Raw genomic sequence first — 15164 nt, 5'->3', positions numbered from 1 at the left:
TTAATTTGGAAATAATTCAATGTGCGGAGTTTATGTGTAACAAAGGTTCCGCTTACCTTGTTTTCTGCCCGGGCTTAGTTGATGTGTGGGACCGCGCCGCTCTCCAACTGAAGACCAGGAAATGATACCAGTCGAAATCAGGACTGCATGTCGGATTTGGTATAGGAACGCCGCTGTTGGATCAGGACCATTTGCTCAGGAAAGTGGACTTGGTCGTCTGAAGAGTTCGGCTGGCCCACGGGTTCACAGCACCATCTTGAAGGCTAATTTCCAGTTCTTTTGACCAGGAACTGCTGTTCAAGTGGACTGCCTCAGAGACGAGGCAGTCCACTTGGATATAAAAAATCGTGCTGGTTTATTCAAAGGATCACAGGTAAAATTAACATTACACGTCCAAGTCTCTTCCACCTCCAATACTGCACGCAGGCAGACGAAGAATGAAAGACCCTGAACCACAATAAACTATACATTTATCTCTTTGGTTGGGCTAGCCCCATTCTAACCAGGAACGTCAAACCGTGGCGTCACCTGATATGCCAGCTTTACAGCTGACCGTAGTAGTAGTCAAAACATGGAGAAAATCAATGTGTGTGAGTGTTGATTAAGTGGTGTGTATCTAAGAACATTCTGGACATTCAGGGACATGTCCGGACATTAAGCCTAGGAAGATATTATGATTAAGATTACGGCTAAACATATCATACAGTAGTCACTTTCTATCTAGTTATCCTGGAACATAAACAACCTGGAGTAGCTCTCAGGTGTAGGGCAAGGTCTAGGTGAGATAGGGACTTGAACCTTGGATCAAGTGCAGTACATCTGTGAAGGTAGTCTTGTGCTGAAGTGTATCTGGGCTTCAGGTCCTCTAGAATGGCAGTCTTAACTAAAAAAATACCTAACATGTCTTTCTCACTTGGTGCCATGGATTGTAGGAGCTTTGTTTTCAGAGGCAGGATCATGGACACAGATGGTGCAGTTTCACTGCTCAACAGAGTTGTAACCATTTTGAGCAGTTTGAGCAGCTTATCATTATCAGACAAGGTGACAATGTCTCTGACATTTTTCTTTAGGGTTTTGTCTGTTAGTGCAGAGTATATAGCTGCCTGCTGCTCAAGATAACGCTCCAACATATCATAAGTGGAATTCCACCTTGTTGTGACATCATGTATGAGCTTATGAGTAGGCAGCTGTAGCATTTCTTGCTTGGTCTTAAGCACATGAGCAGCTGTTGTGCTTCGGTGGAAGTAGGAAACCACCTTCCTTATCCTCTCAAGTAGGCGGTCCATTTTACTTAGTGATTCCCTTTTGGGATGCTAAATTAATTGCATGTGCAAAGCACCCTATCTGTGGGCCCAGCCCTGCCTCATTCACTGCATTTATTTGGTTTTTGGCATTATCTGTTGTGACTGGGATATTAGCATTGGGCCTGTTTATCCTCCACTTTGCCACTGCTTCCGTCAGTACGTGCGCCAGATTTGTGCCTGTGTGACTCTCAGATGGGTCGTGTCTGCAGTACAGGGCTTCGTATCTCCCATTCCGCTGTGATGTAATGAGCGGTCATGGTCACGTAGCTTTCCATTGCCCTGGAGGTCCACCCGTCTGTAGTTAGGGCAACAGAAGATGCCTGGGACAGTTCAGCCATAACTGCAGACTTTTCCTGCTCATACATATTTGGGACGATCTTTTCAATGAAGTGGGTGCGCGATGGGATATCATTGCGTGGCTCAAGCACATTTATCATATGATGTTTAAACCCCTTGTTTTGCACAACAGAATATGGCCTCATGTTTGCAGCTATAAAAACCTCAGTAGCTTTTGTAATAGCTTTAGCCCGGTCGAATTGGGCAGCAAAGGGCTGCTTAAAAGCTGCGGTAATGAGTGGCTGTTGCACAGCCTTCGTCTTGGCTCCTGTCACACCAGGGTGATGTCGTTTCAAATGAGCAGCCATGCCCGACGTGTTGCCAGTCTCATATGGTTTCCTCGTGCCACACAGTTGACAAACTGTGATAGTTTTATCCACCACCCTTTTCCCATCAATATATTTAACGGGGAAGCCAAAATGCGCCCATGTGAGATTTTAGTGAGGCAGGAGGTTTCTCAATCTCTGCTCCTCCGCTTGCGTCCCTACCGCTGGTCATGACTGTCGCTTAACCACGTGCACCATACAATGGGACCTTTTTTTTCTCGAATCTTCGGATCACGTGCGTACCGAACCGTGGAGAGGGATCGGTTCGGATCTTGGATCAACAGTGATCCATTGCACCACTAATAATTCTGGTGGAAAAAGTAAGTGAACAGCTGGACTTAACCTATATTAAGGGTTTCCTGTAGCTGTGGATGAGGCCTGCTTGTTCAGAGGACGTTTTCAACCATTCTGTTTAGGTTCAGACATTTTCTTAGGATGTCTGGTGTGAGTGTATTTTCTTTGTTTGAAGTCACTGATGTTTACATATACATATAGCCTGGCTATAATCGATTAGAAAATAGCACCTACTCAGACCAGTAAAAATAAATGTCAATCAACGAAAAGACTATGGACATTGGCAGATTCAATGTGGGCAAAAATCAGTAATTCAATAGCAAAAAGTAAAGTAGCCACGGTATATTATGCATGTAGATGTATAAAATTTGTTATATCAAGATATATATGTGGTGGTTGTTTTTCATGGTGTTATGTTGTTTGTTCTCCATTGCTGCTGAAACACTGAAATTTCCCCATTGAGGGATCACTAAAGTACCTACCTACCTACCTACCTACCTACCTACCTACCTACCTACCTATACCTAAACAGTATAATTAACACCAAAACTAGTGCAGTGGCTGAGGGGCAGCAGCAATATACGGGACCTGGAAAAAAATGCCATGGTGTGGTTATGTCAGAGGGGAACACGGACCTCACTTCCATCTATTCACCTGGCTAATCTCCACTCCCTGGTCAACAAAATGGATGAAATTCTTCTCATCAACAGGACTAACTTTGACTTTGCACGCTCTGCTGCTTTGTGCTTCATGGAGACCTGGCTCAGTGACTTCATCGTGGACAGCGTGACTCAAGTACTGGGCTTCCAGGTGTACAGAGCGGATCGTGTAAAGGAGCTGTCCAGGAAAACAAGAGGAGGTGGAATCCGCTTTTACATAAATGAAGGTTGGTGGACAGATGTCACTGTGCTACAGAGGACATGTACCGCAGACCTAGAGTCTCTTGTTATCAATTGCAAACCCTTTTACTTTCCCCATGAATTCAACAGTTTCATGCTAATGGGAGTGTACATAACACCGCAGGCTAACGGTAGCGCACTACGGCTCCTAGCAGAACTGATAACTAGCCTGGAGCTAGAACATCCCGATTCTCCACTCATTGTTCTAGGGGACTTTAACAGGGCAAATCTCACCCACGAACTGCCCAAATACAGGCAGGACGTTACCTGTCCCACCAGGGACAAAATCACACTGGACCACTGGACTCTCTGATCACTGTATGGTCCGTCTTATTCCAACCTACAGGCAGAAACTTAAAGCTGCAAAGCCTGTAGTCAAAACAGTGAAGAGCTGGACTGAGGAGGCGAAGTCAGAGCTACAGGTCTGCTTTGACTGCACAGACTGGAGTGTATTTGAGACTGCAGCTACAGACCTGGATGATCTCACTGTCACTGTGACATCTTATATCAGCTTCTGTGAGGATGTGTGTGTGCCCAAAAAGACCTTCAGCACATACAACAACAAGCCCTTGTTCACAGCCAGACTCAAGCAGCTTCATCGTGCCAAAGAGGAGGCTTACAGAAGTGGGGACAGGACAGCCAGGCCAAGGGAAAGTTCAGGTTTCAGCCAACAACCCCTCGTCTGTGTGGGGGAGCCTGAAAACCATCACTGGCTATAGAAAACCATCCCCCCTGCTGTGGAGGACTGCCAACTAGCAGATGACCTGAATGTGTTCTACTGCAGGTTTGACAATCAACACTCCCCCCTCACCTTCCCCGCCTCAGATCCAGCAGCTGCTCCCTCGACCCTTACCACCATTCCCTCCAGCCCCCCACCTCTAACGATCTGTAAAAAGGATGTGCATGGCCTCTTTAAAAGACAAAAGATCATAAAAGCACCAGGCCCAGATGGTGTGACCCCCTCCTGCTTGAAAGTGTGTGCTTAGCAGCTGGCCCCCATCTTCACACTTATCCTCATCAGGTCACTGGAGCTGTGTGAAGTCCCCTCCTGCTTCAAATGCTCCACCATCATTCCAGTCCCCAAGAAAACCTCTATCAGTGGACTGAATGACTACAGACCTGTCACCCTGACATCTGTAGTTATGAAATCCTTTGAAAGACTGGTGCTGGGCATTCAACACCATCATCCCGGACATCCTCCACTCCAAACTGACCCAGCTCACTGTGCCTGCCCCCACTTGTCAGTGGATTACTAGCTTTCTGACAGACAGGGAGCAGCAGGTGAGGCTGGGGAAAACCACATCTGGCACCTGGACAATAAGCACAGGTTCTCCCCAGGGATGTGTGCTCTCCCCTCTGCTGTTTTCACTCTACACTGTAATACCCCAGTTTTTTAATTGGACAGCTCTGAATAATGAAGGAGTCCGTCTTTCTTCATTTAGTGCTGATTTATTTTAAACCACAAGTAAAAATTACAAACATGACCTGGGTTGCTCCCTCCTCCAGAAACACACACACTGCTGCTGGAAAAAGGAGTCCCTGGTCACACCAAGCCTAATACATTTATAAGTTTCGGCTAACCACTTACACAGAAAGATTACAAAACCCCAGATGAACTCAGTCCACAGACTCCATCTCTTATCTAGAGCTCCAGCTGCATTTCTACCTGGTCATAACAAAATGAAGAATCTCAATGTGTGTGTATGTTGTCACGTTGTGCGTAGGCATTCATTCATTTATTCAGACATAATATTCTAACATTAGATTTAATACAAGAAAACAATTGGTGCCATGGTTCACTTTTCAGAATCAACATTCTGTCTGCTAACCTTGAAACAAAACAGACTAGAGCAGACATTGAATCTTAATAAATTGCATTACTAACACATTAGGGTCTAACAATTACTAATATCTAATAACACCAACGACTGCATCTCGAAGGACCCGTCTGTCAAGCTTCTAAAGATTGCTGATGATACAACGGTCACTGGTCTCATCCGAGACGGTGACGAGTCAGCCTATAGACGGAAGGTTGAGCAGCTGGTCCTGTGGTGTAGCCGCAACAACCTGGAGCTGAACACGCTCAAATCAATGGAGATGTTTGTTGTCTGCATTGTTTACTGTCTCTTTATACTGCTTATTCTGCATTATTTGCACTGTTTGTTGCTGTCAGTGTTTCTGTTAATACTGCTTATTGTGTGGATGCTTTAAAGCATCCCATATTCTGGGATCTTCCACCCTTTCTTTGGCACTTTATATGCCAATGGGAGCTCAAAGTGCTGAGTCAATGACACAGTCTTGGAGTGCCATCTGGTGGTTCATAAAATGCAGCGCAATTGGGACATGCCCCTACATAACTCCTCTCTCTGTCTCTCTCCCCCTTCCCTTCTCCCTCCCTCACATTCACAACTACTTGTGAAAATTCTAGACTCAGCATACTTTCAGGTATCAAAATGTTCAGCTCGTCAAGGACATTCATGCTTCTATGCAAAACTTTTCTAAACTTCGCTAGAAAAGCTCTTCAAGTTCAGCTCTTCAAGGCCATTCCTACTTTATTGCATCTCATTCTTCAGATTATTCAACAAAGAACTTCAGCCATTTCGTCTCATCTTTCAGCTGTTTCAGCAATTGATTTCAGGGATTTTCGGGACAATCTTTCCGCTTATTAGCATCCACACACATTTACGACAGGAAATGCATTTCTCTAGTTTTGTTATATTACACAGCCTTATGCTGGTTTACTGTTTGCACATTGAGAGCCGATGTACCAGAGTCAAATTCCTCGTGTGTCCGTCACACCTGGCCAATAAAGCTGATTCTGAACAGGCATAAACCAGCTTTGGCAGTTCAGGATTCAGCAGCTGAATGAAGCACTGTCTGGTTGCATTACACATACATGTAGCTGTGTAAGAAAAACAAATATCACTGCAAGTGCATCAACAATTGCACCTCACTGCAGCGAGTCTGTAACATTACATCTGGTGGTGTTCAAAATGTAAACACATACAAAACAGTGCCGTTACATCACTTTAACTTGCAACTAGAATATAATGGCTGTACTCGCCTGTTTCGATGACATTCTGCTGAGCCTTGTTGATGCAGAGTTCTCCATGATATCACTTGGTCAAATTTATTAACTTTATAATTTTCATAGTGGAAAAGTCCAGGCTGCAGCTCTATGGTAATAGAGGAGAAACCACTGAGTTGCTAGCCAGGGTGGCCGCTTTTGCTTTTAGCAAATGTTAGCTCATCTTTGCCCACTTTTGCTGAAAATGGTGCAGAACAAACAAAAAAATTAATTTTCTTCAGTTTTGAAATTTTGTATTCCAAAACTCACTCACTCTTGCCTTTGTATGTCTGTGATATGTTGAATGAATGCACTAAGCATTTTTCTCAAAGCTAAAATTCTACATTTGTGAATGCTGAGAGGGTGTGGATGTTGTGTGGTTGGTGCAAATGCAGCTATACGGTATTTTGGAGGTAAAATTAGAATAGCCTCAATGGTAGAACTTAATTAATCCCTCAACTGACTTAGCATTGCTGTACATAGTTAATTTTCATTTCTCAGATGGTGCAGGCTCAGGTGCAGCCACACTGTTTGCCCCTGACGTGCCGCCAGTGTTGCATATATTTGATAAACAAGGTGTTTTACAGAATCGAAGGAACAAAACAAAATACTATCAGAAGACTTTATTGATCCTTGGTAGGACATTCAGAAGCTACCCAGCAGTATGTAAAGTATTTCATATTATAAGCAATATCAAATAAACTCAGGATAATATGAGATGGAACAGTGATACCTGCAGGGAAGCCAGAGCAAAGTGTGGTATTACAGCAGGTGAACTGTACATAATATGCTATAATCATTTAACTTGAGTAAGAATCTATAGAAACTCTAGAAATAATTTTTAAACATTAAAGAAAGGCTAAGAACATGCCTAAAACTGGCACAATATTGTTATGAGGAACCTGTTAGTAACAAGATCACTAATGTTTGACAGTGTCTGCTGCTAGATCACAGACAGAGGACGGAGCATGTGCTTTGACAGCATAGTTTTTTTCACACAAAATCCTTCCAGCAGGGTCAGGCAGCCGTGTTGATCTGTGCTTTAAAACATAACCACCATAAAATGATCTGAAAATATTTTATTTCATGGATTCACTGCTTGTTCTTGCTAATGCCACTGCCTCTCTTCATTCACTCACCATGTGCAAACCACTGCAGCTCTGATAAGGTACTGGATCGATGTGACCATACGCCTAAATGTCAAACTGTTATTTTCATGTTTTTTTTAATATTATATTTATTTTGTAGTCTTAGTTTTCCTTTATTTCAGTATTTTTAATTAGTTGAGGTATATGCCGTCCCAGCCATGGTGCTGTGGTGAATGCACACGTTTGCTCTGGGAAGCTGTGTGCAAGCTGAGCGCCACCTACGACATGATACTGTAATACACGCCATGCTACTGCATAAATAATGAGTAAACAGGCCCATTATCAGGGTAGCATGTGACATTTTGACATGGCAGCACTTTACGTGCACGTTGTTTGCTGTTCGTCTGTTGCATAGACGCCCCAGTTCAATTCTGCCTTTTTTTCCCCATAAACGTTATTACAGTTACGATTTTTAGCATTTGTGTATTGATTTAGCATTGTAGAAGATGGGAATCATGATTTTCTTATTCTCCCACCCCTAGTTCACATACTTTTTCCAAGCTACACTGTGAATGTTTGAATGATGTGTTTAGTATGCACAAAAATAATACAATGATTTATGGGTAATTAGTTGAAATAAACTTAGAAGAAGATAGTGAAAACATCTTTAAAATAATTTAGGACACATTTATACACAGCTGTATTTATTCCACATATTCATGCTTCTTCATTTTGTATTTTCTAATTGTTTTTCATTGGTGTCCATCATATAGTCATAACTGTATAATAATTTATGTTGCATTTTGAGGACCACAGTAGAAATGATTCTTATGGCTTTGTTGCATTTATATTCTGGGTGATTGTTGCTTATTTTATATGCATCATCAAATAAAATTAACCAACCAAGCAATCATCCATCATCAAATATGTATTCCTTCTTTGTACATCTAGATTGAAGCCAATTTGCAATCACGACTGGCGAGGTCATCATTTGACAAAAATTGGTATGTTGACATCTGCCTGAAGAGTCTTTAGTTTTTTTTTTTTGCATACGCTTGCTTAGATTTATTTTGCTTGTTGTACTGTTTTAATTTGGTGTAATAATGAATCAAATTAATGCTGTCATTAGGGGTTGCACAAATTAGTCGGTCAACTTCACCACACGCAGTTGATCTTTTCAACATGTTGTCAACTAGTCACTGACTGATCATCACTTTGAACCGCCTTACCTGACACAGATGGCTGTCAGTGCACATCGAGTAGTCACGCACTTTAACTACTTAGCAATGGCAACCTGTACCCAGAAAAAATGGCTGAAAAGCACAATAAATACCAAACCGACTGCCCAATCGGGTGGAATTCCACCATTGTCTGGCTGGAGAAGCTGTTAGCTAAGCAGTCTGTCCCTGCTTATGAAACAGTCACCAAACAAAGTGTCTAAAAGTCATAAGCCATGGGAGCATCACAGTGGGAACTGGTGGGACAGTACCCCATCGCCATCTGCGTCAGTCCTAGATGTATCTCCCTGAAACAGTGGGGACACGGCTACATGTTACACTTTAATGGAGATGGGCAAACAAACCATGCGCACATATGCAAGACCAGTCACTTAGTTGCCACCCTTAGTCTTTTCTCTTGTAAATGCAGACCATGCTGAAAATACTCATATTGAAGCACAAATCTCAGCTCCATGTGGCATCTCTTGGTGTATTTTGACATCTTTTCCTTCTCATTCTGGTGGTTGGGGAGATACCTTTAGTACACAGTGTTGATGTTGACTTGACTTTCATAACAGAAATATCAATTATAAAAGAAGTTGTGCAACCCCTAGCTGGTAATTATCTAGTGTGCAGCTGGATCCAGCAGTGATTGTTGCTGTAAAGTTTTCAGAATGTGGCTGAGAAGCCTCACATGGAGTGTGCAGTGGAAATGGTCATGCCTCTGGTGTCCAATCCAGGCCACATCTGCATAACAGATGAAAACCTTTACTTTCAGCCCCTGAACGGATATCCGGTGAGCTAACAAATTTCAGTGGACATGGCACTTGCTTAATTGCTGTCGGTAAAATGCCAAATGACTGTCATCTCATTACAAATGATTACTTTCACTGTCAGGAACATGTGATTCAAATCAGACTCCACAGAGTCAGGAGGATCTACAAACGAAGACATGGACTCAGACCACTGGTAAGTGACCAGGGCACATAATAATACCTAAAATGTTTGTGCTACTGTCTGTTCGTATGTTTGTCTCCCTCCCCCCAGGGTCTGGAGGTGTTCTGTACTGAGAGTGACTTCTGCTCTGACATCTACTTGAAGTTTTACGACACAGCAGACAGAGATGAAATCTACTACTGCATTGCTGCTTTCATGGGTGAGAAAACTCAACGGCAGCAGTGATCTGTTACTGAATGTCTTCAGTTCCTAAAAAAAAGTGCTGAACTTACTCTGATTTGTCTTAAAAATGTAGTAGTTTCTCAGTTTGTTGATAGTTTGATTTACTCTAACTTCCAACACAAATCATTAAATTGTTCTTCCCCTTGATAAATACGTCATTCAGACATTCACTGTGCACCCTGTTAACCTGTAGGGTAATGATGTCAAAAAAAGCTAACTGGAGTCCAGTTAATGAAGGCAGAGAGGACGTGCGGGTTGGAGCTACATTTATTTTAGTTTGGTTCTCACAAAAAGTATCAAATGATGTGAACCCTGACTTGGAATAAAGAGAAGAAGGCTTATGTGTAAAGATGGAAAGTATTGTGTAGTAATATCAGATATTCATCAGTCCACAATTAAACTACCCATTAGAGCCTGACTCTGATTCAGAATTTTTAACATCAATACCAATTTTGATATTTGAGGATTTAAAGTTCTGAATATTCTTTTCATAAAACACAACAAAGATTTTTCATAACATTTGTTATGTGTAGTTACTCATGTCTTCACCCAGATACCTCACTCTAAATGTAGCCTAGTTTTTGCTGAGTATAATTGAGTTGTACCCAACTGTTGTAAGTACTAGTTGCATTCTCAGCCCTCCTCATGGACAACGGTAGCTGTTACTGAACCATTAAAAAAATAAAGAATGGTAAAGTAGCTTCATATTGCAGGGTTTTTATGCAAATATGATTCAGCATAATTTTATTTATTGTGAAGTTGAAGATGAACAGTAACAACAAAAAGAGCAACAAATGATGACAGGCAGTTTTTTTTAATTTAGTTTTACTGAAATACTGCTTGTATTTTCAGACAGTTTGCTAAAGTGTTTGAATGTGGATGTTTATAATAGAAGGAAACATTGTTGGTGACATGATATAGGCTCCTTTTGGAAATAATATTCATTGGGCAGTGTATTGTTACAAGCTGGGTTTGTCAGGCTGCAAACCTCAAAGGTTCATTTGACGTGACAAAGACCAAATGTTCTGATGCGAGATGAATTGATTTATTTGGGGGATTGAGGTAGGCGACTATTTAAGTATAAGCATAAACTTTATTGCCAAGTATTTCAAAAATACAAGGAGTTCGATTCCAGCTCAATGGCCCGCAATGTGCACAACATAAAAACAAAATAAATACACAATATATACACCTGGAAAAGTATTTACTCCTGTCTGGTCTCTTGTTCTTTTCTTTTCTTTTTTTAAAATTGAAACAAAGTAACACATTAGCCCAACAGGACAAGACAACAGATACATGACATTACAAAAAGATGTAGAGTGTTTAACAAGATCATAGTGTGTGAGGGTGTGAAGTGTGGGTATTTACAATTTATGCAGTTTATGAAGGGCAAGAAAGGGAGAAGGAGGGGGAAAAAAATCACAATAACAATGATAAGATACTACTAATAAAATCAGCTTGTTATGTCTTTAGAGGTTGGTGGGAATGTGCGTGGCCTCAGCCCCAGGTGTTTGGTTCAAGTTTAAATGTGTTAAAAATGGTTCCATGTGTTATAAGAAGCTGATAAACTATTCTTGTGAGTGGATGTCATCTTCTCTGTGATGTATTCTATCAGAAGGTTGGTCCAGTGGTTTATGTGTAGTGATTTTTTTGTTTTCCAGTTTTGAAAGACTGTTTTCTTGGCAATAGCTGGAGAAATGAGGAATGGGTTTTTAAATTTAATTGGTAGGTGGTCGATTTCTGTTCACATTACCGAGTAAGCAAAGTGATGGAGAAAGAGAAATTCTACAGCCCAAGATGGTGGAGAGTTTCTCAGTCACTGCTATCCAGAGGGAATAAACTGGTTGGCAGGTCCAAGTAGCATGAAAATAACTGTCAGTGCAACCTAGAATGCATTGTGAGCAGATGTCTGTGTCAGTGAAACCCATTTTGAACATTTTACTTTGTGTAATATGGGTCCTGTAGATGGTCTTGTCTTGTATAAGTTGTAAGTTTACATTGCTGGACATAGAAAAGATGTTATTGCAAATTTGTGTCCAGAAGTCGGAGCTGAGGGAGAGAGTTAATGGGTTTTTAAATTTAATTGGTAGGTGGTCGATTTCTGTTCACATTACCGAGTAAGCAAAGTGATGGAGAAAGAGAAATTCTACAGCCCAAGATGGTGGAGAGTTTCTCAGTCACTGCTATCCAGAGGGAATAAACTGGTTGGCAGGTCCAAGTAGCATGAAAATAACTGTCAGTGCAACCTAGAATGCATTGTGAGCAGATGTCTGTGTCAGTGAAACCCATTTTGAACATTTTACTTTGTGTAATATGGGTCCTGTAGATGGTCTTGTCTTGTATAAGTTGTAAGTTTACATTGCTGGACATAGAAAAGATGTTATTGCAAATTTGTGTCCAGAAGTCGGAGCTGAGGGAGAGAGTTAAATCATTTTCCCATTTGAGTTTTGGTATTGTTATTGTTGAATCTGTACTTGATATGAGTTTATATAGCTTGGATATTATTTTTTTGGAGGATGTAATTTTCATAATCACTTCAGTTAATTTGGAGGGTTGTAGTGGATTATTTTTTACACTAATCTTTGACTTAATTATGGATTTTAGTTAATTGTACTGGAGGAACTGTTGTCTCTGAACTCCATACTTCTGGATTAGTGTATTAAATGATATGAACTGGTTATTTTCAAATAGGTGACGTAAGTGTAAAATTCCTTTGTGTTGCAATGTTGGGAAATAGATAGGGTTATTATGCAATTGAAAATCAGGGTGATTTTCTTGTTTTTTTCCCCTTTCTTCTTTTCTGTGGCTGTGCTCTGGTGATGCTGTGGCTCTGGGGGCTGTTGTGTTGAACATGTTTTTGCACGCTTTGGTTGTCAGCTGTCATTAAAAGCGTTTCAGAAATCTTGTTATTGGACTTTGGAAATTAGTGTTAGTGAAACCCAACAGCATGTTCCCGACTTGTCCTTTTTGCTCAGAGAACCACACGGCAGAGCACACAGCAGAGAGCTACATGCTGCAGTGGCAGTGTGGTCACCTCAGTAACTATCAGTACCTCCTCCACCTGAACAACCTGGCCGACCGCAGCTGCAATGACCTCTCCCAGTATCCTGTCTTCCCCTGGGTCATCGCTGACTACACTGGCACAAAATTAGGTGGGTCAACAATCCTTAACAACTATTAACTCTGTACTGTCTGTTAGTTACATTTTAAAATGTAGCTCAGTAAAGAATGGAGCTGAAAGGATATGAGTCTCTCGCTCTCCCAGATCTGACAAATCCTGCCACGTTCAGAGACCTAAGCAAACCTGTGGGAGCTCTGAACAAAGAGAGACTGGACAGACTACTGGTGAGACTATGCTTCACTTGTTATGTAGTGCTTACTGTTGTTTGCTTGTTTCTGGACTGCATGTCTCCTCAGTAAGTACAGAATTTTCCTCTTGTTTACAGGCTCGTTACAGAGCCATGCCTGAACCTCGCTTCATGTATGGCAGTCACTACTCTTCTCCAGGCTACGTTCTTTTTTACCTGGTCAGAGTTGGTATGTCACACACTTGAGCACCAATATACATCATGTTTGGAGCCACAGTACACAGTGGATTTGTGCACGTTTGTTTTTTTCCACTGCCTAATTGTAGTTACATACTGTGATAATGATTTTACTATTACGCAAGAAGTGGATAGGCCATGTCTACCATTCGAATTTTAAAGCAAAATCGTGGGGGACAGCAGTTGTTATAAGCAAATCTATTCCCTTTACATTAACAAGTGTTCAGGCTGATCCAAATGGGCGGTATATAATTGTGACAGGGAAAATTTTTACTGCACCAGTGATTTTGGCAAACATCTATGCTCCAAACTATGATGATGATAAATTTATTAGCTCTTTTCTGAACCGGTTACCTAACCTTCATACACATAACTTAATTTTAGCAGGTGATTTTAATTTTGTTTTAGACCCCGTGAAAAACAGGTCTTCTTATAGAACTTAGACCTTGGGTAAATCGGTCAAGATCCTACAGCAGTTTCTAGACTCAACTAGCACAATAGATATATGGCAACATATGAACCCAACCCAAAGGAAGTATTCATTTTTCTCACGACCTCACAATTCTTTTTCCAGAATAGATTACTTTTTTGTGGATTCTAAATTGGCCCCTTCAGTTAAATATATTGACTACGAAGCTATAGTGCTGTCCAATCACGCCCCGGTAAAGATGCAGTTGAACTTCTCAAATAAATACCATGGCAAACCCTGGCGTATGGATAACAGTCTACTAATGCATAAAGTTCATGTTGCAGCAATTAGGTCCCAAATAAAGGTATATCTGGAATTTAACAATACATCAGATGTCTCTAAGGGCACAGTGTGGGAAGCTTTAAAGGCATACGTACGTGGCCAGATTATTGCATATAGTTCAAACCTGAGTAAGACCCGTGGGGAGGCTAAGCGCAAATTAGCTGAACGAATTTCATATCTGGACCAACGATATGCTAGTTCCCCCTCTCCTGATTTACTAACCGAAAAGATTTCTCTGCAAACCGAATTTAATCTTCTCTCCACAACAGAAACAGTGAAGCTTATTAATTTATCAAGATATAGATATTATGAACAAGGGGATAAAATTGGCAAATATCTAGCTCACCAGCTACGAGTAAAAGAAGCGTCCAGCCAAATTGCCGAAATACGCACAAAGTTAGGAACCATAACAAGGGATCAATCTAAAATCAACCAGGAATTTAAACAGTTTTATATCAACTTGTATACTTCCGAATCGCTCGGCCAGCGGGACTTGTTGGAGGGCTATTTCGAAGGATTGGACATTCCCACCATTAATGAAGAATATAAAGTTTCTCTAGAAACACCTATCACTTTGCAAGAAGTATCGCAAGCAATTCATAGTTTGCAAAGCTCAAAGGCTCCGGGCCCCGATGGGTATACATCGGAGTTTTATAAAACATACGTCTCTGAGATTGCCCCTCTTCTGTTAGAAGTCTTTAATGAATCGTTACAATTGGGCACCCTCCCAGCTACGTTCTATCAGGCTTCTATCTCACTGCTACATAAAGAAGGCAAGGATAAACTTGAACCAGCTTCATACAGACCAATAAGTCTCCTGAATGTTGATGCAAAAATTCTAGCTAAAGTGTTGTCTACACGCTTGGAAAACGTGCTTCCATCTATAATTCATGAGGATCAAACTGGCTTTATTAAGAATAGACAAATGACGCACAACATTCGTAGATTATTTAATGTCATTTATTCTCCCAGTCCGAAGTTATGTGATGAAATAGTGATATCATTAGATGCCGAAAAGGCTTTTGATAGGGTAGAGTGGGACTACTTATTCTTTACCTTATCAAAGTACGGTTTTGGCCCCACCTTTATATCGTGGATTAGGCTTCTTTATGTGTCACCAGAGGCTTCGGTGCGGACAAACGGGTTTAGATCGGATTA

At 41.2% G+C, this 15164-nt stretch overlaps 1 protein-coding gene across 1 annotated transcript in view; it reads left to right on the top strand.

The window, feature by feature from the left end:
• nsmaf (neutral sphingomyelinase (N-SMase) activation associated factor) overlaps positions 1–15164 on the top strand; it is a 91926-nt gene that overhangs the window by 36626 nt on the left and 40136 nt on the right. The window contains exons 9-15 of the mRNA XM_020625024.1: positions 8266–8318; positions 9198–9327; positions 9429–9500; positions 9579–9687; positions 12686–12862; positions 12976–13055; positions 13157–13247. Of these exons, the coding sequence (XP_020480680.1) occupies positions 8266–8318; positions 9198–9327; positions 9429–9500; positions 9579–9687; positions 12686–12862; positions 12976–13055; positions 13157–13247 (712 nt within the window). The remainder of the gene's footprint in view (positions 1–8265; positions 8319–9197; positions 9328–9428; positions 9501–9578; positions 9688–12685; positions 12863–12975; positions 13056–13156; positions 13248–15164) is intronic.

The sequence above is a fragment of the Monopterus albus genome, unplaced genomic scaffold, assembly GCF_001952655.1.
Source record: "Monopterus albus unplaced genomic scaffold, M_albus_1.0 scaffold343.1, whole genome shotgun sequence".
NCBI classification, from domain to species: Eukaryota; Metazoa; Chordata; class Actinopteri; order Synbranchiformes; family Synbranchidae; genus Monopterus; species Monopterus albus.
This window is presented reverse-complemented; position numbering and strand designations above follow the sequence as displayed.